General features: G+C 46.3%; 1 protein-coding gene across 2 annotated transcripts in view; it reads right to left on the reverse strand.

Annotated features, from left to right (window-relative positions):
* The window catches only part of TXLNG (taxilin gamma), a 172,324-nt gene that overhangs the window by 122,975 nt on the left and 24,399 nt on the right, over positions 1–24,950 (reverse strand). Inside the window, exon 1 of one of the 2 annotated variants that reach the window (XM_085622677.1) lies at positions 1,798–1,970. The exons of the other annotated variant lie outside the window; for it this stretch is intronic. Coding sequence (XP_085478803.1) covers positions 1,798–1,824 — 27 coding nt within the window. The 5' untranslated portion in view covers positions 1,825–1,970. Of the gene's footprint in view, positions 1–1,797; positions 1,971–24,950 lie in introns of those variants that run through there. 2 annotated transcript variants of the gene reach the window in all.

Here is a 24,950-nt window from a genome sequence, read left to right on the forward strand (position 1 = left end):
AGATTAACTTTTGCTTAAATTTGAAAGACGTTATTAACAATGTTGGGTATCTGGCAACATAAGTACAAGTGCTTCATCTTTGTGCATTCAGATTTACAGAGAGCAACACTAAACACTTTTCAGTTACAACAGCATAAATAGGGCATGCAAATCTGCATGTTTAAGAGCAATGTATTAAGTGCAGGTACCACTAAAATGACTGTTTGTAAACCTGCTCGCTCTTTCCAGAGCATGTACACACATATATACATACACACACACTTACTTCCACAGTACTGCTAGACAGATCTACATTGGGGAAGGTGCTGTGGACTGGCTTCATTTTCTTACTTAACTTACAGTAATCTGGAGACAACACTGTTCTACTGAGCTCCCCTCACTTGTGACTCCCCACAGATGATCGTCTTCGCATGCAGTTTGTGTACAGAATAATTACAATTTAACTTTATAACTCGAAAGCACAGGTGTAACTGTTCACATGGTTTGGTCACAAACTGTCTCTCATGATATATATAAAAAAAGACCAATGTGGATATGGCGAATCGAAACTGCAACAAATTAAGAGCGCTAACAAGTGCACTTTGTTCCCTAAACCTACACAACAAAGTCATATAGCCAAACTGATTTCAATATTGATTTGATTGTATCTTTCCAGGCTGTATAAAGAAACAGATTTGATAACATTGTCAAGATTAAACTTTAGATCCACGACATACACATGTAATTGGTAACCACGGGCTTGCTTAAAGTATTCAAACCATATCTGTTGATAAGTTTTAGAAAAGTTATTATAGCCCACTACCATAGTAAGTGAGATATTTAGCGACAAAGCACACAACCCTAGTATTGAAGTTTGAAGTCAACATTTTTATCGAAATTAAGCCGCTTGTAATGAGCTTATTCACAAGAAGTGCATTTTTTGTACTTATAAGATACAGATCTACGATAAAATCCACTTTAGATAGAATACAAATTACATAATCAATATAAATCTAAAAAGCATTTAAAAAATGTAAAAAGTTTATACCACATTTCATTCACTGGATTAAATCAAAGTTGCATGACCTATTTTGCCGAGTGTTCTTCATATTTCAAAAACAATTGTTTCAATAAATATAGTATGTTAATATACAATGCGGGGCGTACAAAAAACATGCTTTAAAGTTTCTATGGAAACCCCACAGAGGTTAAGCAACCTAAATTCTGGTGCCACGCCCAATGGTGCACCTGTAATAATATTTAATGGCAAAATATTCAATCAAAACAATAGTAAAAAAACGACAAAGTCCGTGCTCCAAGTTCTACTGTGAGCCCCAGGACATGTAGAGATAATTACCTCCCTCTTCTCCAATACAAACATTCATAGCTTAATCCCTTGAAGTAATCTTAATGCTATGTTTTAGAAAGTTCTTAAGTGCTAAGCGAGACATTGCCATAAGCTCAGACTTCTTCATGCAATATTGCTGTAGTCTTTTATTAAAATTCTTAAGAAACGAGTTGGTGGACCTACATTTGTCAAATGCTTCTGAACAGAGTAGGCTTCAGAAGGAATTCTTTATACTAAGCAAAAGGCTATGGCCCCAACAAAGGACAGCGGACAGCCCCTTGACATAAATGCTCAGAAGCCTCATTTCTAGGCATAGGACTTCAATTGGTGAGATAGTTACACATTTTAGAATATTTTCCCATTTATTTTATGGAGAAAGTTCCAATATTTCAAAACCACGATTTCATTTTTGCATTACACACAAGCAATAAATGTTAACCTTTGTTGATTTATATAGCGCAGCTTATCACCTGTGAGGTTATCCTGGGGCTGTGCATGGGCACTGGGAAATGTACGTGATTTGCCCAGAATCACATGACGTTGCGCCGATGCAGAGATTCGACCCAGATCCCCAGCTCCTGAGTCAGCAGCTCTGGCTGCTGTGCCACATCATCTCCCTGTAAAGTGTCTAGGGTCTAGAGCCCTATAAATTGATAGGAACACGTTAGTATGTGGCATCACTTTCCAAGAGAAGTGCAAAATGTGATAATTCATAGAAAGATTGGCAGAAAAGATTTTGCCCAAATACGGATATGTATCAACACATTCAAAGTCCTGAGTACCGAATTGTAGAAAAGTGCCCCTTTTTGACATGGTCACCCCCATTTTTTGCCTGGTATCTGATGCATATTTGACTGAAGTACTCTGAGTTCCTACTAACCAGGTCCCCAATGCCAGTGGGCAAGGCTTTTAGTGCCTCTTAAGTCCTTAGTAAATGGCAATCCTGGTACCTAGGGCATGGGTATAAAAGAGGTCTCCTTAGAGATGCAGCATGTATTGTGCAACTCCAAGGGACCCAGCACCAAACTCATACAGACTGCCAATGCAGGCTGCGTAAAATGGTGCACTCCAAAGTGAAAACATGTGTGCCATGCCCACTGAATCTTTGTAAGTCACCCCTACAGCAGGCCATACAGCCCCAAGGCAGGGTGCATTATATTACAAGTGAGGATATATCTGAAAGAGCAGATATGCCCATGTGTTGTCTATTTCAATTACTGGACAGTACAAGTGACCAGGGAAGCTATTTTGGAATGCATGTGCTGGACACTGGTCATTACGGGTTCCCCAGCCACATGATGGCTTCACTGAAACCTATGGTATTTGATATCAAACACCTTGTCTTAGTAAACCCATGCTGGTCCCAATAATGGGTTTAATAGGACATGTACCCAAAGGGCACCATAGAGCCCTACCAAAATTTAGTGTGCTAGCTGACTGGTCTTTACCAGCCAGCCACCACAGACTAGTTTCTGACCCCCTGGAGTGGAGAGCCAGATCTCTGAGGTCAGAAACAATTACTGCTCTGGCGAGATCATATTGTCCCCTCCTCCAAGCAGGATGACTAGTGATCAGCATATCAAGGAGGGAGGCTTCAAAGACCTTCACCACCTTTGATATGCGACCCGGATTCCCCCCGGGCCCATTTTGCTCCAGGACAGAAGGGAAAATCAGCTTGTCAGGAGGTGTGTTTACACTTAGGCTAGTACCACAACTAAGGTGGGCTATCTGATGTGAACACAAAAAGGGGAATTCCACCATCTTGTTTTTTGGTGGAATTAGGTTCACTGGGTTAGAGTTATGCCCACTTCCCATAGGAAGTGGTCATGTGTACCACCCCTAAGGTGGGCAACCTTATGTGAACACAAAGGAGATTTCCACGATCTTGGTTTTTGGTGGAATTAGGTTAACTGGGTCACGGTTATTCCCACTTCCCAGAGGAAGTTGTCATATAGGGGGGTGTAGTCGTCCTAAAGGTAATGTGAGAGGGATGGGCGGAAAATAAAGCGAGGAGGCCTTGGAGGCGGTTGAATGATGGCTTCATTTATTGTACCAGGTCAATACAGAAACTTTGACGGTATGTGGTAAGTTAGGGGATGATGGAAAATGGCTGTTGGGTACGCCCAGGGAACTGGCGATGGTGGCTTTGCTCGTCGTCTTCTTCTTAAGACGGCGGTGGCACAACCCCGGCGAAAGAAAACAACAACAAAGAGAAAAAAAAGGCGGTCACTGCATATGTCCTCTTTTCTTTCTTCCTTCTCGGCTAAGTATCATACAGTGCAATGGTGCCGTCACCGTTAATGCGACCAAAATAAGATTAAGGGTGGTTCCCTGCTTGTGCCCCTGAAAGATGCTTGTTAGAACTACGGAGAAGAATGAAAATTGTTACAAGAAAATAGGCTCCTTCCCCGCGTTTCGTGCTGGTTCAGGTAGTCATGGTTATACAACTCGTAGTGCAAGAAAAAGAGAAGGAAAAAAACGGAAAAATTAGTGAGGTCTTGTGAGAGGGAAGTGATGGGAGATGAAGAATACATATCGTGCTTTTTCCCTTGTGAATGATCCGTGAATCCCGGAGTCCCTTGGACTCACCACCCGCTCCCCTCCCGTTTGGCTATGGCCCTTGCCCCGACCCACGTACCGCGAGGGCCGCAGCTCTCCTGAGCTACAGCGGTGTTATGGCGTCTTCCGGGGGTGTCCACCAGTCTTCCGTCCACACCTCCCACTCGGTGGCTTCTTTCTCGTCCCGTCGATGGCGGGTCTCGTCTGCTTCTTGTCCTCGGCTCCTGGATACTTCGTGTACTTCTCATCCTCGCTCCTTGAAGACTTCGTCTGCTTCTCGTCCTCGCTCCTTGAAGACTCCGTCTGCTTCTCGTCCTCGATTCTTGGCCGCTTCGTCTACTTCTTGTCCTCGATTCTTCTGAGTGGTCTGGTCTGTTCCCTCCACCTCCAACCTCTCGAACACGCACACTCCGGCGTCTTCCGGGATTTCTTTCTATATTAGGCTCCGCCCCTGGTCTCTGCGTTGCGGTCTCCCATTGGTTAGGGCGCCGAAGGGGTTGTTCTTCGTCCTGCAGAGGAGAAGGACCGAAGGAAGTTAACTCCTTCAGTGCCTCCGCTGAATGGTCCCCCGGCTCTTTCTCACAGGTAAGTAGTTCATTGGCTCCGAACCAGTCACTCCCCTTAAAGCCCCTAAATTAAGAATTTAGGTAGTATACCAGATGCCAGGAACTCAGATTGGACAGACACAGAAGACAAAGAGCCGTTGACACAAGAACTTAAGACCTGCTGTGGACTTTTGCCACCAAACCCTGCCTACCTGCACCTGTCTCGACAATCGTGGAGAAGGCGACTAGTTCTGCTGCTGTGCAGTCACCAAGAACCACGGTGGACTCCTAGTGCTTCGCAAACCACCCAAGAACTCTACTGGAGTAGAGTAGCTACTCCCCTGCAGTCACCAAAACCGTACAGTGCGGTTAAACGTACTGCAGCTCCCCGGTTCTACCGATGCTACAGCTATCCAAGAGGAGGTCGCCATGCTCCAGGAGGTCAGATCCGTCTCCCCACAAAGTGAGAAGACACCAGGACCAACAAAAGCCGCACAGCACCAACACTGTACCCCTTGCAACAACCAAAGCCTGTCTGAGGCCAATCCGAACTTAAACGATTCCAAGACTGAGCATCCGTCATGGGACGTAAGCACCACCAAGGCCCACTTCCGGAATCGCCCAGCTGTCCTAATTTTTGCACGCTCAACCAGCGAGACTGACAATCATGAATGCCTGTGATGCTCAAGCCCAGCAGACTTTACCACTCTGCACCAGAGTGCCCCAGCACTGGCTCTCAAGAACTGACTGTGCTTGCTGACGCCTAGGGCCCTCACAATCAGAGCACCTCATTAGGAGCTGCGAGACTTGTCCCCCAAGACCCCCTCTGCAGGCTGTTTCTAGATGCCCCTCACCCCCAGCATAGCACACACAGCTACCATCCCGCCCACCACCTCTGCACTCAGACACTCCAGAGCATGTAACTACTAATTGCAGGTGGTTCTTTGAACCGTGGCTCCCTGCCACAGTGAGTCCTGAAGGGAACCCCGGAAACCAAACGCAAATAACTGTACGCTACATTTGCCTCTTCTCCCATACAAACGAATTGGCGCATGAAGACACATTTAAGTGACCATTTTACTTTTACCTGGAAAATTTGATATTTTGAAAAGTACTTACCTGTATACAAAGTTCTTGGTATCAAAATTTATATAGGTGTTATTTTTCCAACTTGGTCTCGGATTTATACTTTAGGTATGTTTCATTTATTGCCTCTTATTTCGACAAATGGTTAGAACTACCGTCTGAGAAGCCTAAACTGCTCACCCACACTACCACAAAAGAGAGCATTTAGGATTGTTATTTGTGCGTCTGTAAACCAATAACGGTTGCCTGAGCTCTCTGCACAGTGTACCTCGTTTTGGTGAACTACATAGAGAGCAAATTTCCTACACTAATAGCCACTTAAAATGTTTACGATGTCTTCCTCCGTTAACACAAACATCATCACTTTACTCGTATTGATATTAGTTTTTAAATAATGACCATCAGCAAAGTTCTGCAGACAATCAAAACAACTCTGATGCCCTCTTGGAGGTAGGTCCAAAATCACAATGTTGTCCGCACAGAGCTATATTACTGTGATCTAACTTCAGGGCATCTCCACCCAATGCAGTCAAAACCATTAGTAAATCAAAGATATAGAGGGAAAATAATAAAGGGGCCAACAAGCAGTCTTAAGACAGTTGTTCGACAGTATTTTAGGTGATAACCCATTGTCGCCTTCAAGCCGTACATGGCACCAGGTAAAGGCATAAAGTGCAATAATAGGTTTACGCAGATGCTCAGGATTTTTGAGTGATGTCAGCCTGGGGAAAGTTGAGACTCAAAACTAGATTTACTTAGTAAAACAAGAATGGTGCTGCAATTGTGTAAGACGTGTTTGGTCTCACCTGGAGAACTAAGTGTGAAGATGGCAATTCAGGAAGGAAAGAGATTTAAGGGACCACTACCGGCAGTGTGAAACAGGTGCACCAGAAATACCATGAACAGATGTAATAACCATAATTTGTGTATCCTGAAGCTGAGCAGAGAGAATTAATATACTTAAACAGATAGGCATCAAACATTTGGTGGAAGGGGCGTGGCTACGCGAGTCTCCATGATGGCCACATTCTAGGAAAGCTCCACATCGCCTAGCCCCTTAACCCCTTCATCCGCCCTAAATATCCGTGTCCCGGCTGTGGGATAGACTGCCCCGCGTGCCGCAACATCCTCCAGCGGTCCCGCCATAGTCGGGGGTGGCAAGAAGACGGAGTACGGCCTGCGGCGAGTTCAGGCCTGCACGCAGGCAAGAACCACGGCCTGGAGTGATTGCTGGGCCGCTCTGAGGGTGCAGTGAGGCGGGCGCGCAGCAAATAGAGGTCGAGGCCTGGTCCGCGAGTCGCGGAAGTGCAGCGTGCGCCCCCCCGGGCGCTTGTTGGGGGCAGCGCACCCGGAGTAAAGCAGCGCAGCGCACAGAGGTGCAACAGTGCAGGATTGGCCCGAGGAGCCCACCTAACCGGACCAGAGCCAACCGTTTGGAGATCAAGGTGAGCCCTGCAGGCTGTCAGTGGGGGCGGAGGACCAGTGCTGCATCGCCGAATGCCTTGTTTGACTGGAGTTGGGACACCCTCTATCTGGAGTGTGACTCCCTGGGGCCTCCAAGAGGCAAAGACACGGTGACATTCATAAAGAGGCAAGCCCTCTCACGTGGATCAGCTAACCACACAGTGGTTGCGGCTGGGGGCACGTTTGACTGCACTCCCGGAGCACAGAAGTGGGGGCAGCAGCGGTGCAGAGGTGTGGTATCTGCCCCAGAGAGTCCACATATCCCTCCTGGAACCGGCCGGAGATTGCTGCGAGCCCCGCATGCTATCAGTGGGGGCCGGGAAAAGAGTGCTACATTACTAATTGCCCTGTGTGACCAATGCTGGAAAGCCCTGGGCCTATAGGCCCACGAAGAAAAACTCCTTCTGCACCCTAACCCCTGGGAACCCTCAAGAGACACGACAGCGGTGTATGCTCTATTGACTTGGTTCCTCCCGAACTGGTCAGCATCCTTCCGGTGCCTGTCCTGGCTGGGAGCACGATGGACAAAGGTGCCTATAACTACTCAGCCCTCTACAGCAACACGATGGCAAGCTGTAGGGGCACAAAAGTGACAACAGAGCAGACAAATATGCATGCCCCAAGAGCTTGACCCCCGAGCAACCGGCCAGGCTGGCGTCTGCTGGAGGGGCGGAGAGTACGCCCCCTGAAATATCCCTGAAAGATGTAATGGAGGCCATTGCAGGAGTACGTACCGCCATGGAACAACGCACTGACGCCATCACAGTGGAGATGACCCGGATTAGAGCGGATCTCGCTAAAACCCATGAAAAAGTTAAACAGCTGGAGATAACTACTCAGAGTCTGGTTGACGACGTCTCACAGTTACAGTCCGAGGTCCAGGCGCTACACACCTTCAAGAAGTTTCCGAAAAGTAAGCTGGTTGACTATGAGGGGCGCTTGCGGAGAAACAACATCCGCATCATAGGTGTTCCGGAAAAATCGGAGGGGGAGACGCCGGACCTATTAATTGTGGACCTGGTGCTTAAACATCTACAACCGAGGGGACTTACCAAGTTTTTTGTGGTGGAGCGTGCTCTCATTGGGTGCCGGGGGGGAGGGTGGGGTGTTTGATCGGCCACAGGTGGCGGAGGACTGGCTGGAGCTCATGAGTTGACGGAGAGCACTCCCCGCGCTGAGCCCGGTGACCAACATCATGGGTGCTGTATGGGCTTGAAAGTGGTTCACTTTAGCGCTGTGTCCTGTGGAGCTCTGGAGGTCCTGCAGCAAGTCAGGCGGGTGAGATTTCACTGCGGACTTGAACAATGCTGACGATGTAAGCAGTATATCCTTACTCGCTGCCCTGGGGTGTTCGCCTCAAACAGGACTGATGTGATGTCTTTTTTGTATTTCGGGGGGGGGTAATCCCTATCCCCCACAGTTACTTAATGTTACTAGTTCTGGGGCGACAGGCACTCCGCGAAGTTTGTTGATGGGCTGGTCCTTGCCCATGATGCAGGGAGGGGCGTGTTGGGACAGAATTTGAAGAGATGGGGGGGGGGGGGGTCGGAGTTGTTTTTTATTGTTCAATCGGCTTTAAACAAAGTGTATGGATATGAATATGGGTTCATCTTCATCAAGGATTGTGAGGTTAGGCTCCACTTTAGTACTTCACAATGGAGTCACACTGGGATAAAAGTTTCTCTCTGCTCAGTTGGAACGTTGATGGGCTGGGGGATAAGGTGAAACGCACGGTGGTTCTGCAATATATCAAAAGACACTCCCCGGAAGTGGTTCTCCTTCAGGAAACACACCTGGTGGGGAATATGTGCAAAGCCCTAAATAGATGGGGATACAAGCCCTTAGCACACGCTGGATTTACTAGTGGATTTTAGGGGGTAGGCATCATGGCAAAGCCCTCTTTTCCCTTCTCACCCCAATCTATACAGGCAAATCCACGTGGGAGATATATCGCAATCACTGGGCAGTGGGAGGGTAGAATGGTGAATCGGTATATGCACCACCAGGACTGCAGGCGCAAACATTCACAGATCTGGGCACGCTGCTCCTTGCTTTGCCGGAGGGCCTTCTCCTGGTGGGAGGCGACTTCAATGCGGTACTATCCGGGAATCTGGATTGTCGGCCCCCACGCACTATGGGACCCTTGAATAGTTGGCTTCCTGATTTTACTGAGGCATTCGGACTATCTGATGCTTGGAGAGCATTCCACCCCAGGTTCAGGGAATACACTTTTCTCTCGGGAGCCCATCACAGCTCCTCCTGCATTGACTACTTACTTTACCAGCCTCTCAGTCGCTCCATATACGAGACGATCGCCATTTGGCGAGGGGCATATCTGACCACTCACCAGTATGGACTAGAATAGTACTTGGGGATCGCCGAATTGATGTGGTTGCGCCGATCAACCCTTGGTACCTCCGTAACCCGTCGGTGAGGAGGGACTTGCAGAAAGCGACAGATCACTATTTTTGTGAGAACATGGGTTCGGTGGACTCCCCTCAGATGCTGTGGGAGGCATTCAAGTCCGTCATACGAGGGGCTGCCCTCTCCCTGGCTGGGGTCCGGAAGGAAAACACTAAGGAGCTTGAAGAGGTTGAAAAAGACATAATGCGCCTGGAGGCGGAGTTTGGCGAGGCAGGATGTCCCAGACACTGAACACCTTTTGCGATTAAAAACCGATGAGTATAAGGCCCTTGCCACAGAACGTGCTAAGACCTGGGGAGGAGAGAGAGACGGTAGAGTGTATGAATGGGGAAGACAAGGCGGGGAAACTTTTCGCCTGGCTGGATAAGAGGGATAGAGCTAACCACATTGTTCCCGAACTTATCACCGTTTCGGGAGCAAAGGTCACAGAACCGGACGCTATAGCTGGGGAATTTGCAGCACATTTGTTAAGAACCCCCTTGTAAGCGCTTGTGTTAATAAAACAAAATCCAGAAAAGATTGGTTATGAAGCAATATCCACATTGGCGATGGCTGAGTCCAGTGTGGAAAGCAGCTTGGCAGTCCATTTTACGGAGGTTGCAAGTTCCGCAAATTCGGTGCATCAAGAGGAAGTCCACTTCCTGTTTGTGTTCTCGGTCTAGTTGTTAGGACTCGAGACTCCCAAACAGGAATAATGCGCCTGCGCGAGCTACGCGCTGCGCACTTCAACTGATTTCAGTCAGGAGCAACTGCGTTTTCCCGAGCTCTGACTGAATTCTCTTCATAGGAAATATCTGCAGTATTTAGTCAGGAGAGCTCTAGGACCATTGCTTCTCACGACGCTTCTTAATAGAAATTAAGCGTCTGGATAAAATTGAGTTGTTGTATTTTCCTTCTCCTCAGAATTGCCGTTTTCTCCCAGGAACTGTAGTCGGCTATTTATAGGAGATTGCTTCCAGTTTCGTGGAGCTCGAGTTGTGGGTGAGAGAGAAAAAACTTCTGTGAAGAGAAGTTTTCTCCAGAGTCCAAGTAAGTTTTTCTTTGATGTTTGAATGCGCGCAACAACATTCTTGTTAATCCTTCAGCAAGAGGCGTAGAGTGTTCAGAGACTTACAGCAATGTACAGCAATTGAGGCAACGTTATCGGCTAAGACGAATTCCTCAGTAAATTGCATGCAGCGTATGAAGCCAGTCAGCAGCGAGCAGTCAGCTGAGTACAGTGTTCTAAGGCCAAATCAACAGAGTGCAGTGTTCAAAAGACTTGGCAGTTTAGAGCAGCGTACAGTGTCACCAGCTTCAAGCATTCCTTGTGGATGCCACGATATTCAGCCAGGAATTTCAAGAAACTATATGAACAATTGAATAGTGTGAGAGACAGTATTGTAAGGATTCAGCTGCGACAGAATAGATACATTTTAAACCGTTCAACGTAGAACTCCAATTATACCACTTTTCGAAGGAGTTCAGATAGTAACTGCATTCAACGCACAGGATGTGATTGACCAGAGGTTCTTCCAATCAATCAAAGAATACACACACTATTCATTAGAGAGGAGCTTCCCCCTCAGTGTAAAAGGTAACTTGAGATCGAGAATTAATCAAATATAAGGTCAATATTGAGTTAGGGGCAACAATAATTATTTGTGCTTATTTACAGGTGCCAGAACAACATTGAGACTGAAGACCATTACCTGAGGCAGCCTCTTGTTAGTCTTCCCACTCCCCTTTCCCCCGAGCTGGGCCTAGCAGCAGTTTTATTACCTTAGACTGTTGCTGGCTACAGTTAGGGGAATTGGTGGATCTGTCATCGGCTTCTGAGGGGATCGCAAATCTAGATCTGACAACATAACAACATTATACCGAAGTATATAAATCGCAGTCGTCTTTCGGAGAGACGGACTCGGCTGACCTCCTCAAAGATATCGGACTCCCGTCTCTCTTGGATGATGACCGGAGCTATTTGGACAGTGAGGTGACCAACGACGAAATTGCGCAAACAATTAGAAATCTCAAGCCGGGCAAGGCGATGGGCCCCAATGGGTTGCCAATTGAGCTTTACAAAATGTGCCCCGACAAGTTGGCCCCACATTTGCGCGCCATGTTCGAAGATTGCAAAGAAACGGGAGAGCTGCCACCAGACCAACAGCGCGCATCAATTGTAGTCATCCCCAAAGAAGGCAAGCCGAGGGACAAGTGCGCATCCCAACGACCTATCTCCTTGATAAACGCTGAACCTAAGATATTAGCTACATTTCTAGCCACCCGTCTTACACGAGTGCTCGGCTCCCTTGTACATCTAGATCAATCAGGCTTTATGCCCCACCGCAATACTGCTCTAAATCTGAGGCAGGTGCATGGGGTGATAGAGAGAGCTGGAACGAGACAGGAGGATGCAGTCATTCTGTCTCTGGATGTAGCTATGGCCTTCGACACAATTGAGTGGCCCTACCTGTTTGCAGTACTCTCGAAATTCGGATTTGGCCCTCAATTCATCTCATGAGTCAGGCTCCTTTATTCCGCTCCCCCTGCGCAGGTTGTGGTCAATAACAAACGATCGGGAGCCTTCGTTCTCGGTCGGGGAACCAGACAGGGTTGCCCACTATCGGTCTCTGCTCTTTGCCCTATCACTGGATCCTTTGGCCTCGACGGGACTTCTCAATTAGGGGCTTACGATGGTCAGCGGAATGGGAAGATCCCTTTATGCAGATGACATTCTGCTCTACCTTGCTTCCCCCGCAAAATCACTCAGATGTGTCTTGGATATCTTTACATCCTTTGGGAGGTTCTCGGGTTACTCCATCAACTGGGGAAAATCTCTCTTGTATGCATTATCTGGGGAACCTCCATCTCTTCCAAGAGACTGTCCGATACAGGTGGTGTCTGAGGGCTTCAAGTATTTAGGGATCTTTGTCACAGCTGACGCTCGGCTCAGGTATGAAAGAAATCTGCTTCTACCCCTGCGTTTGCGGAGGGATGTTGCGACCTGGGAAGCGCTTCCACTCTCGATGCTTGGGCGTGCTGCTCTCTTTAAAATGATGTCGCTCCCCCGATTCCTCCATGCCCTTCAGAACTACCGAGGATTGGGCTCCATAAACTGACTCAACTGGTATGATGGTGGTATCAGTCTCCCCGACATAAAAAAATATTACTGAGCGGCCCATCTGGCAGCCATCAATCAGGGTACATATCGGACCCCCGGAGACCCGGGTTATGCCATGGACAAGTGGCAATTACCGGGCAGTTCCTACAATCGGGCCCTATACGGTAATCCTAAAACCCTATGCCTGACTGGGCCCACGTCACACTCGGTCCAGGTGTGGCATGCAGTCAACAAAAGCCTAGGATGGGAACGTAGATTGACGCTCGCCACCCCACTCTGGGAGTCTGCTCAGTTGGGTGGGCTTCATTCCTCTAAGGGTTTCGACAAGTGGGACCTTATTGACATATGGGTGAGGGGGAAGATGCTCAGTTTTGTCCAACTAAAACAGCAATATGAACTCGCAGACACAGAGTTGTTCCGCTATCTCCAAATCCGTCATGCCTTGACAACTGCCATCAGAGGAGGGCCCCCTCTCCCTGACACTTCCCCACTGGAAGACAGACTGCTGGATGGGCTCCTCCCTCAGAAGGCCATCTCCTTGACCTACAAGAAACTTGTCAACAATGCGCCAGACCCCCTAACCAAGTTACGTGAGGCGTGGGATGCTGACGGCCTCCTGGTGGATGACGAAGAATGGAATGAAGCGGTGGCCTCTCCCAGAGAGGTGGCAATCTCTGCGCGCCTCTGTATGGTGCAACTGAAAATTCTCCACCGAATCTACATTATGGGGCCGCAGCTGGCCCGCATGGGGTGGGGAGACAATATTAACTGTAGACGTAACTGTGGGCAGGTAGCCACATTTATGCACATCCTATGGGAATGTGGACACATTCAGAGATTCTGGAGAGGAATTCACAGGGCCATGAGTGAAGTCCTGCACAAAACTATAAACCCAAAGGCCAAAAGATGTTTGCTAAATGTGTGGGAACCCACAGACCTGGTGGGGGCAGAGAAATTATGGGTCACACTTGGTATCGCAGTCGCCAAAAGGGACATAGCGCAGATGGGGGGGGGGGGGGGGGGGGCGTAAGGAGGGGGGGGGGGGGGAGAGGGTCTGTGACCCCCTAATGCCACGAGCTGGAAATGTAACATGGACTGGTGCATGTTCCGGGAGAAGACTGTATGTAGAAGGGGGTGCCCTTGGAAATGGACACAAGTGTGGGCGAGATGGAATTCATACAGGAGATATTTGTGTCGCGCCGACTATCCCTACAGATGATGACCCAGCATCACCAATGAGTATATGATATGCATTAGTTTGGACTCACTTACCCTTGCTATCAAATTCCAATATATTTGCCATACTCAATTATGTCGGTGAAGAAAATGTAAATGCCGATTGTTTGTGTTTATCAAAAATCAATAAAAAATATTTTTTTTAAAAACATTTGGGGGAAAGAATGCACACATTACAGGTGAGGAATTGCTCTTTATGAAACCTGAAATAATGAAAGGTTCTGACAGCTTTCAAAGCAGAACAATCATACTGCTGTGCATCGAGTGATCAGACTACTCCAGGTTTTCAGTCCTGAGCTTTCCTTTAACTAATGAAGGCATTCTGGGAGATCTACTTTGGAGTTTCTTCATTTGAATTAACATGACTAAATCACACATTTAGAAAACCCAGGTTCGAAACCTGGTGCTTTGGTCACAAAGAGACATTTGGTCAAGATATCTAGTCAATTCAATAATCTGCGACATAGGCAAATGTTCTATATTACCTTAGGCCATCATATGCCAAAAGGGAGGATTAGAACATGCACCTTTACAACATGCCTTTTTTACTTTCAAGTTGCTCAACCTTCCGACAGTGCCTGTCCCTGACCCGAGGGAGAGGTCTATTGCACACTTCTTCAAGCAACGGAGCGGGCACCCTCGAAAGCGGTGTCCTTATGTACTCTGGAGCATTGTCTATGAGCTAATTTCAGTCTCAGTCCTAAATTAGAGCCAACACGTTAAACAGCACCAATGTCTGCTCAGGTCTGAGGAAGATTAAGGGATCGGTAGCAATGAGAAATCAAAAGCAGCCAGGCACGGTTTTGAAATTATGCACTGAAACAGCAAAAAAAGATTGATTAGCTGTAGCCTATTGGTCTAGTGTGTTAGCTCCTTGCAAGATGTAAGAATAGGCTCCCAGCAGCAACTGTGCACCCACAGTCATTGGGAGGAGTGTCAAAGCTCAGGCACTCTGTGGGAGAGAAGCATGTTTCACTGCTCTCTCCAAGGACTGACCCACATGGCAGGTGGTCAAAGCTGGGAGTCAGGTCATAAGAGAACTGCATGACAGGTGCCACAGGCTCTGATGGAGGAGACAGCCACAGGTTGTCCGATCCCTCTCACTCCATTTCCCACCTGGTCCCCATTCAAGGAGAGTGACTAAGCAAACAAGAGACCATGCATGCAGAGTTGTGCCTGCTTGCTATTATTAACCCTACAACTAATACTTAAGGTTTGAATACCATTTTGGTGGACAGGAGGAGACCAAGGGGAGTCATTAATGCTACACTATTGCTATACAGATGGCTAATCCATATGAGGATGTGGAATAGTCGAATCAGCCGCTCAGTTTAGAACACCCACGAAACAGTATTTAACATGTTTACTTGCTGTTGCTGGAATCCTAGGACTGCCAGTACTAGGCCATTTCCTCTCATTATACCCTTAACCAAGACCAAATACATACACTTCCACCTTCAAAGACACTGATGCAAGCAATCCCGAATGCTAATGTTAAAAGTTCACAAAGGGCCTGGTTACTCCTAACGGAGTGTCCACGCGCTAGGTTTTCTCCTCACCTTTCATCATTGATTCATATAACAAAACCATTATCTTTCCATGCTTAAGGGTTGTCTGAAGAACCACGTTTCAAAATCCCTACGAAACAGCCCTTCAGCTAGCTACATCCTCAAATCCAGGGGGAACAAGATTCCATATTTTAGCTGCCAGCAGACAGAACGATCTGCCAACTAGGCGTTCTCTGTGGACTTTGGGAACCCTCACTTTAGGTGCCAGAGGATCTAAGATTCCGTGTATGCTGATAAGGTTTAATAAAAGGAAACAGTAACCGCGAGCCCTTAGTATTTAGGATTCTGTGACAGAAACATAAGGCTTTAAAAGTCACTCTGTCCTACAAAGGGAGTCAGTGTAGTTTTATTAGGGCATAACCCAGACAGGAGCACTTCAAAACTTTCAGCAACATACAGGTTGTTGTGTTCTGCACCTTTTGCAACATTCTTAACCTGCCCTTGAAAACCCCATTGTACAGAACTTTGCAGTAATACATGTGAGACGCTATCAGTGCCTGAATAACTGTTTTCTTGGCTGACTCTGGCAGCAGTTCTAAGATGTTGCGAGGCATCCGCAGCAAGCCAAACCAAGTGCCACCAAACGTAGAAATCTGGTGGTCAAAGGTCAACGCAGTATCAAACCAAAACCCCAGATTTTTTATTTTAGGTTTAGGGACTCGAACCTGTCCCAATTCCAGACGCCACCACACCGACGACCAGAAGGGGGATTGTTTCCCAACCACAATATCGTTTTTTCCTGCGTTTAGTTGCAAACAACTGGAAATCATCCATTTTGCCAGATCCACCAAGCATGCTCTAAATTTAAGAGTGGCCTCCACTTCATCCTAGGTCCGAGTGATGATTAGCTGAGTATCTTCAGCATAAGATACCATTTGTAGCTCGTGATGCTCCACAACATCCACCAGTTAGCGCATGCACACGTTAAACAGAGTTGGACTCAGAGCCTATTCCGGAGACACTCCATGCCTCAGGGAGCGAATCTCACATTTGTAAGACTGCTGGATAACCTGAAAGGAGCGATCTTGTAAAAAATTAGTAATCCAGTAAGAGGCAGCTCCCCTCACTCCAAGTTCCCATAGGCGTTCTCAAAGAAGTCTATGGGAAACTGTATCGAACACGGCACTCAAATCCAACAGGATCAAGACGGCTGTCTTACCATCATCTGCAGTCATTCTCAAAGATTCGGACGCTAAAAGTAGAGCTGGCTCAGTACTGTAGATGGATCTAAAACCGGACTGAGTCATATAGGAGTCTTTTCTTCAAGGTAGTCAACTGAGAATTGAGAAATTTCTCTGCCATTTTTCCCGAAAAGAGGGAGTAGAGAGACAGGTCTCAGGTTTTCTGGGAGGGCAGGATCCAATGATGGTTTCTTAAGTAGAGGGACCACCATAGCGTGCTTCCAGTCCTATGGGACTATACCCGTAGTGAATGGCAGATCAAGAAGATTGCAAACAGCAGGGGGTATAACCTGTCCTCCACGTAACATATTTGGGTGCATAGGGTAAGTGCGGAAGTCTGATTTCACTGCAGAAAGACGATCCAGAGTCTCCAACAGGGTTGGCTGTTGAAAACTAAGATTTCCTGGGGGAAGTGTGTCTTCTGGGGGACTAAACTTAAAATTCCTACTAGTTTTAGGAAAGGAGGCATAGATTGTATCAATTTTTTTTTTTTAAATAACGGGCCACTAAATTACATTGGTCAATAGAGGATGGGTGGAAGGAGTGACTCGTTCAAGAGAGGAGTGGTTTTTAACAATTTGAAAGATCTCTCTGGATGACCCTTTCGAAGCTTCAATTTTGAGTGTGTAGAATTAGTGCGCATTTTTTTAAATATGTTTCCGATAATTCCTTAGCGCTTATAGACAGGAACAGCGCACCAAACACTAGCATCTGCTATACCTGGGGGGGTGGGGTGGGGGGGTGTCTCCAGTAAACTGACTGCCCCGCTCTCGCACAAGGAGGAGCTGTCATTCTTCCCGCCCGGAGGCGCATAGAGCAACTCGCGGCTCCGCAAAGCACCAAACAACATCTGCTGCACCGGGGGAAACTCCAACCCCCAGACTGCCCCCCTCTCTCGCCAAGAGGTGCTGTCATTCTTCGCACCCGGAGGCACATAAAGCAGCTCTTGCCTCCCGCTTCGCGGGAACCGCGCACCGAACACAGGTATCTGCTGCACAAGGGGGGACTCCACTCCAGCATCAGGAGGCGCTGTCGTCATTCTTTGCCCCCGGAGGCAAAGCGCAGGCCAAGGGCGGGCCCGTCCTGCGCCCGTCATTGCCAGGAAGAGGCAGGGCAGGGCCACCCCCCCCCCTGGCTTTTGGTCCCCGCCCGTTATATGTAAAGCGGATATCAGCAGGCCATAACATTAAACTGTGAGTAGAACACACATTACTTGCCTAGTCCTAGGATTTGTCACAGAGCCCCTTTGTGATCCTGTTGTGCTTGTGTCCTTGAAACAACAAAGTCGCACAGAGGACCAAGCCTGAATTGTACTTACTTGCTGACTCAGCTGGGGGATACGTGTTCAAAAGATGGGCAGGAAAAAGATGGGGGCTACTAAGCAAACAGCAACTGACTCATTAAGTACACCCAAGCAGCTCACCACCATTGATAGTTACCTGGCATGCGCTGTAGGAGTTCTAACAAAAGAAATTTACATGGCAGAGCGGCGACTAACGATCACCTCATTGGGCCAAGATGGAGGGTCTGGTGAAAGGGGGTGTGTCACAAGCACAATCTGGTGAAAGGGGGTGCGTCACAAACACTACAAACACAGGCGAGGGTATGGTCAACAAACAAACAGACCAAGCCAATCAAGCAAGAGGCAATAGTGCCCACAGTGACCAGATTCCTACAACAGCTGAATTTGAACAGGGATCATTACACACCACTCCGGAAGCAACAACCTCAAAGGCAGAAAGAGCTCTGACTAGAGCCCAAAAACCTACCGCCAAACGGAAGAGAAAGACTCCGATCACCCCCCGAACTCCAGACGATCATCTACTATCAGGAGAAGGCTCTGAAGATCACAATCAAATGGACTCACATATTCGGACACCTTTTTGGGACAAATTATCTGCTGCTGTTAGTAAAATAATAAACCCACTTAAAGGAAGGCTGTGTAGGGTGGAGGAGAGATTGAAAAAAGTTAATGAGGGAGTCCGATTTAAACAGGTTGAGAATCGCAGACAAGTAGGAAAGGATCAGAGTAAGATCTCTAGTGGTCAGCCCCCCAATCTGGAGGGCACCACTGGCCCCAGACCAGATACGATGATGACTAGTGATGTACCCAAGCCTAGTAGTAATACTATAAGGGTGAGCGGAGGGCAGTATACCATCAAGGTCCTAATCAACAACTTCATAGCATTGAGAAGAGTTCACCCCCACAAGACCTAGTCACTATTAATTTACCACCTGCTAGTTGGCCATATGTGGTAATTCTGGCTAATGTCCCGCCACTCAAAGCGGGGTCCACAGAAACCACAAAATGTTTGACGCACAAGGTAGTTCACTGGCTAAGTAAAAGACACTTATTTTCCCCTAGTAGAACATACGAGATCTTGCTCACAAGGAGAGTAGGGTGGATTGGGCCGCTGGCAAAAAATCATGGGGGTGACTGCGTTATAATTAGGGCTACCGGTTTTATGGTATTTATTTTTTTTGCCATTTCCGTCTGTATTTATCCATATTTATTATTTTTTGGGCATTTTTTCTGTATTTATCCACATTTATTTTTGCCACAAGCAGAAGGCAACGCTGCAGCTAGTATTTTTCCACATTTATTTAAATTGACAATGCACACATGCATTTGGTTGTTCTTGGTCAACACAATACATTCATCTGAAAACTTTGCCATTCGCAGAATGTCCCAAATACGCTTAAAAGTGCTATCACAAGCCATTTGTCTCAGAGCCTTGCAGTTTCTGTCATCTGCAGAGAGTGCTGTGTCCTCTGCCCCACTGAACACCATACTGTCCCACTGATAAACTCACACTCCCTTCAGCTACAACCCAATTGTGCCCTGCTATAAACACCTAGAAGCAACTCTATTCAAACTATGCACTAGACCAGAGTAATTTGCTGCCTGAAAAAAGTAACAACATTCTGGAAAAATCAAACACTCATAGGGAATACAACTTAAAGCTTTTACACTAATTATTCAGAAAGCTAAGGACATGAAAAGAAAAGTAGCGCTAGACTGGCAAACTCTGTAAGGTGGCGCTAATGTGTTTGGGTGTGAATAAAACCAATCTGGCCACTTTGCGACGACTCTGTCTTGTTTTATTCAGTTATGTGTTTATTGTTCGTATTTTAAAACCTTTTTTCTCCTACTGAGGTCGCGTTTTGGAATAGAAACATGTCAGAAAAAGACTTTTGTAAGACGTGTCCTCTTTTTTTGGATCCATTTCACTGGGGAACGAATGACGAGAGGAAAGAACAGTCACGGTTTTCTACAAGTGAGGAGGAGCACGACAAAGAAAGGGAGGAAGAGGAAAAAAGAGGGGGGGGGCAGCAGAATTGGACATTGTCCTTGTCTTGTCCAGGCAAGAAGGAAGAGACAGCAATGGCTTTGGGCAATGCAGTCAGGTCACAAACTCTGCAAAGACTGTTTCTGAGTCTCACTTACACCCTCTTCCCTGTATGTGTGTCTGACTGAGCCCTGCCTTCCAGCGCAGCCCGGGCTGAAAATTCAAGGATCCGGTTTCTTCTCTCTGCTGCCCACTACCGTGTCGACACGAATAATGCGCAAAATAAGCTTTTCCCAGGCATGTATACCAATATAGGCGTGAGGAACGAAAATGGCTTTTTCTTCCGACCTTTGGCCTTTCGAAAGGTTCGCTGAACCATAGCTTGTAGACGCTCTAATTAAAACTGATATATGTTAATTAATAATTGAATTATAAATAATTTGATATATGTAATAATGCATATTGAATGAGAATGGTACAAATTTCCTGTCAGTGTGGTGGATTAGCCTAGATAAATTTTACTCTGCTTACCACTGGCCGTTTTTTCATCTCTGGGTGTTGCCTAAAGAACACAATGCATATTACAGCAAATGTGAGCACTTCGAGAAAGAAACACAATTTGCAGCACAAATCTCTCCTTGGTTGTTATTCAATGTTCCAGGCTATGACGCACGGTGGCTCTCACTCGGAGAAATAAACAACTCGTGCCCAAAGACAACAGCAATAAAGAGACTGAGGCATAATACAGAGTTATATCATATCTCTGTTGCCATCTTGCAGTCACTGTGGTGACTCAATCAGTCAATCTTTCTTTATTCGGCAATTCATAAAAAGCCATAAAAGATATTGTTACAAAAGTATACACATTATAAAATTCATCACATAAAAACAATGAGTTCATCACATTAATACAAAGAATTTAAAATCATCTCCTTCATTGACATGTGTGTTTGCAGCATTTCCCGTATGATTAGCCTGAGTGGCTATACAAAAAGTAGCATATTTGAACAGGTATAATATGATCCTTTCACAGTTTTACCCTAGGTTGGGTCTATGTCGCACAATGTACTGCAAGAGGTTCGAAACAATGTAGACCACCTCTTCCCCCTCGAGTAACTGTAAGTATAGTAAAGCTGGGCGGCATGTGCGAAAGCCCCTACGCTTTAATAGGGGGATTAATAATTTCCTCCGTTGATGCGTGTAGTATTTACAAAAAAGGATGGTATGAAGTGTAGACTGGGATGATGTCCCATCGCAGGGACATGGTGGCAATATTTTATCCCAGTTATTCTTAAACGGGAAAGTGACCAGGCGGTAAAAGAAGTTCAATCTAAACCTGACTAAGAGGAACTGTTCATAGGGGGCTATGTTGTATATCAGGTAGGGCTGAATACCAAATGCCGACTGAACTAATAAACAGTGTCTAGTTGTTTGTTTCATAACCTCTAAGTTAAGTCTGAGCTCTTCGAGGTGGTTTAGGCAAAGTTTATAAAAAGCTTTTCTTGCTAGTTGCTGCATCTTGGTCGGGTCTTTGTAGTAATTTTCTAGGCCAAGATCAGTAAAGAATTTTTTGATGTAGTCTAACCACCTGGATCTATGTGCGTTATCTAGGCTCATACAGTCTTGAATAATTTGTTGTGTGAGGACTGTGTGTTCAGATGTCCAAATCCTGTGCCATAATAACAGAGGCTGAATTCTCGCCAGGTCTGTGACATATGGGAGACCCAGTTCCAGATGACAAGCATAGTTGGGGGCTGCCGTAGGTAGGGCTAGAAGATATTTCAAGAAGCCATTTTCGACCAATTGGATAGAAGTAGCCGCTACGTGACCCCATACACCTGCTCCGTATAGGGCCACTGAGAGGCATTTGACTTTATAAATTTTGATCATCTCTGAGGGTGCTTTTTTCCCTATTTTCCTTGAAAAGTTAGTGAGTGCAGAAGTGGTTCTTGCAAATTGCAGTTTCCTCACTTCTACAGCCGGTTTCCAACTAAGTTTTTCGTCAATCATGACGCCGAGATAGGGATACTTATCCGTGGTTGATAATCTTTCGTCATTCAGGTAGATGGGCTTAGTTTTGTTCTTCCTTTTAACTCCAGCCTTCATGACGAAAGTTTTCCCAACGTTAATTTTAAGATCAAGGCTGGCCATGAATGAAGCATAACTATTTAGGGCCTTCTGTAGCTCATTGGGAGTACGAGCTAATATCACAGCGTCGTCAGCATACAGGAGGGCTGGGACAGGGCGGTTTGCTACCATTGGGAGATCTTGGGTCCCTTTCAGCATCTCTCTTTCTAAGCCGTTTGTGTAAAGGGTAAATAGGAATGGGGCCAGGACACATCCCTGCCTCACGCCCTTCTCCACCCCGAACGGCGCTGTGAGCTCTCCCCCTGTGCCAAACCTTACTCTAGCTGACGCGTCGGCATAGAGTTCCCTAATATAAGTTACTGCGGTTTGTTCCAACCCTATGTCTAATAGGATGGGCCAGAGTTTGGAATGGCTAACGCAGTCAAATGCAGCTGATAAGTCTACGTAGACCATATATAGAGCTCCAGCTTTGATGTTAACGTATTTATCAATGAGTAATGATAAATTTAGAGCTTGGTCTACGGTCCCCAATCCTTCTCGGAACCCGTATTGTAGATCGGATAGAATGTTGTTTTTCGCGACCCATTCCTGCAAACGATCGAGTAGTATTCGGCCCATCATTTTTCCTGTGGAGTCCAGAAGGGAGATGGGACGATAGCAGGAGGGTAGGTTCCGATCTCCCTTCTTAAAGATAGGGACTAATATGGAACTCTTCCAGGACTCAGGGATGCCGGTAGAGGCCAGTGCGTTGAAGACCCTGGTCAGAAAGGGGATCCATAGCTCGGGGTACATTTTATAGAAGTCTATGGGGACACCGTCAGGGCCAGGCGCCTTGCCTTTTTTGCTTGCGTTTAGTGCCCTTTCTACTTGGTCACAAGTGATGGTCATGTCAATAGGAAAAGTCGGGAACTGGTGCTCGAGAGAATCATTTCCTCCAAGGTCATTTGTTGTTAGATTGGACTTAAAGATTTGAGAAAAGTGCTCTACCCATTGTCCTTCGTCTATAGCAACCTCTATGTTAGGGAGACTGCCCTTATCAGTTAGGAAGGGTGTTTTTACTATCTTCCAGAAAGTGATATTATTATTACTAAGACAGCTCTCGTGTAATTGATCCCAGAGTTGTCGTCTTAGTTCCGATTTCCGTTCCTTAATGGCAATGCTATATACTCTCCTTAATGTAGATATTTCTGCCCTATCCCTGGGCATTTTATGTAAGGCGAGTTTTAAGTTAGTATGGGCGATGGTACACGAGTGATTGAACCAGCCCTGGCTGCTCTTCTTTGAGCTGTTCTTTTTTACCATTAGGGCATTTTTAATAGTTTGTATCACCAGCCCAAAGTTAGTAATAACGTCATCGTTGGGAGTGGTCATATCCAGGCACTTCATTATAGGTAGGTAGGCTTCAGTGATCACAGTAGAAGCTATTTTTTCCGGATCGACTATGGCCCATTTTAGCGAGTATCCGTTTACTCTTGCTAATTCTAAATTATTCTGGGTAAGCGCACTAGAGGTTTTTTTTGTGGGCCCTATCGAGGTTGAGAGGGTTATACTTATCGGATAGTGATCGCTTAAAACTACCTGGTGGGTTTCAAAGATAAAATCTTTAGATATCGGACCATTTGACTGTAAAATGAAATCTATCGTTGAATTGCAACCTCTGCCGTGGAAAGTTGGGGCCAACGCCATCTTTCCATTTATTAATTTTGATGCAATTCCCAGATCTAGGTTGAAAGTTATTTCATTTAGAAGACTACCTAAGAGTGAGTGGGAAAAATGTAAGATGGGGTTATCGTCTTCATCATTTAAACCACACAGATGGATGTTTGGGGCAGCACAGATAGTCTGGTTAAAATCGCCGCCCCATATGATGGTCACTTCTCGAGTTGATTTTTTTATTGTCGATGATATTATGTCGAAGATAGAATTAATTTTCCCCATTGCATCCCGATCCGATAAGTTATTGTAGAAATTAACCAAAAGGAAGTGGTCCCTTGAATTTGGTATAATACTGAGAAGCTGAAAGTTGGGGTCGAGCGTTATCTGTTTAATATTTTCTAGCTTAACCAGATTTGATATGAAGATGGTTAAGCCTCCTTTGGCCCTGCCGGACTTGGAATGTTCAGCTGGTGAGAAATATGTTCTATAGCCTTGAAGGTGGGTTACTGCAGTTAACCATGTCTCTTGGAGGCATAAAATATTAAAATCTGCTATAAAATCGGTCCAAATATCGTTCTCTAGTTTGGAGCGTAGACCCGCCACGTTCCAAAATAGGACTGCGATTTTTTGTGTATTACGATCCTGGACGGAAGTATTTTTAAAATGTGGAACAGGTGTCGGGGATACCAGTCTTGCTACTCTTGGCGTCACAACGTTGTTTTGAGCTGTACGAGGTGACCCCTCAAGGGTTTGGCCGTTACGGAATGATGATGGATGGGAAGGAAGGCTGGGTGCTTGTCCCTTCCTTGTACCGTAAAGAAAGCCCTGACTGTGAGCCTCTAAGGGGAGTCAATCGACATCCTCGAGTCCTTCGAGGAACGAAAAACGATTTGATGTTGGGATGTTGTAATTAGAGGATCTTAGTCTATCTCGAGGAAAGCTATTGGGTTTGATCAGGTTACTAGCTAGAGACTGCGGGTAGAAATATGTCAGATCATAGGTTCTTATGGAGCTTTGGTTTTGGTTTTGTAACCAACTAGTTATGTAAGTAGTTGCTCTATGATCTCTAAAATTGACGATTATTACGTCACCTTGTATTTCCTTTGGCCGTGGGCCTACCCAGGTTAGTCTGCGGACATTCAGAATTTCCCCGTTGATGTTAGGAGGCAGCGGCCTATACTGTCTCAGCCAGTGCATCACCTTGTTTTTCAAATCGTAATAGCCCTCCCTTTTCCCTGGGTCCAATGGCGGAACTCCTGTTAAAACTACGACGTAGGGAACTGCTTCTGGAGGTAGATTTATGTGATTGCAATTTAAACCCTGGTTGTGTCTGATGGGAGTGTCAGCAGGTACGATGTCTTGTTTCTGGTTTAAGTTAACAGTTTTAGTATTGTCAGTGCTCTGACCTTGGACTGTGTCAGTGTTG

Source organism: Triturus cristatus, chromosome 8 (genome assembly GCF_964204655.1).
Source record: "Triturus cristatus chromosome 8, aTriCri1.1, whole genome shotgun sequence".
In the NCBI taxonomy this organism is placed as follows: domain Eukaryota; kingdom Metazoa; phylum Chordata; class Amphibia; order Caudata; family Salamandridae; genus Triturus; species Triturus cristatus.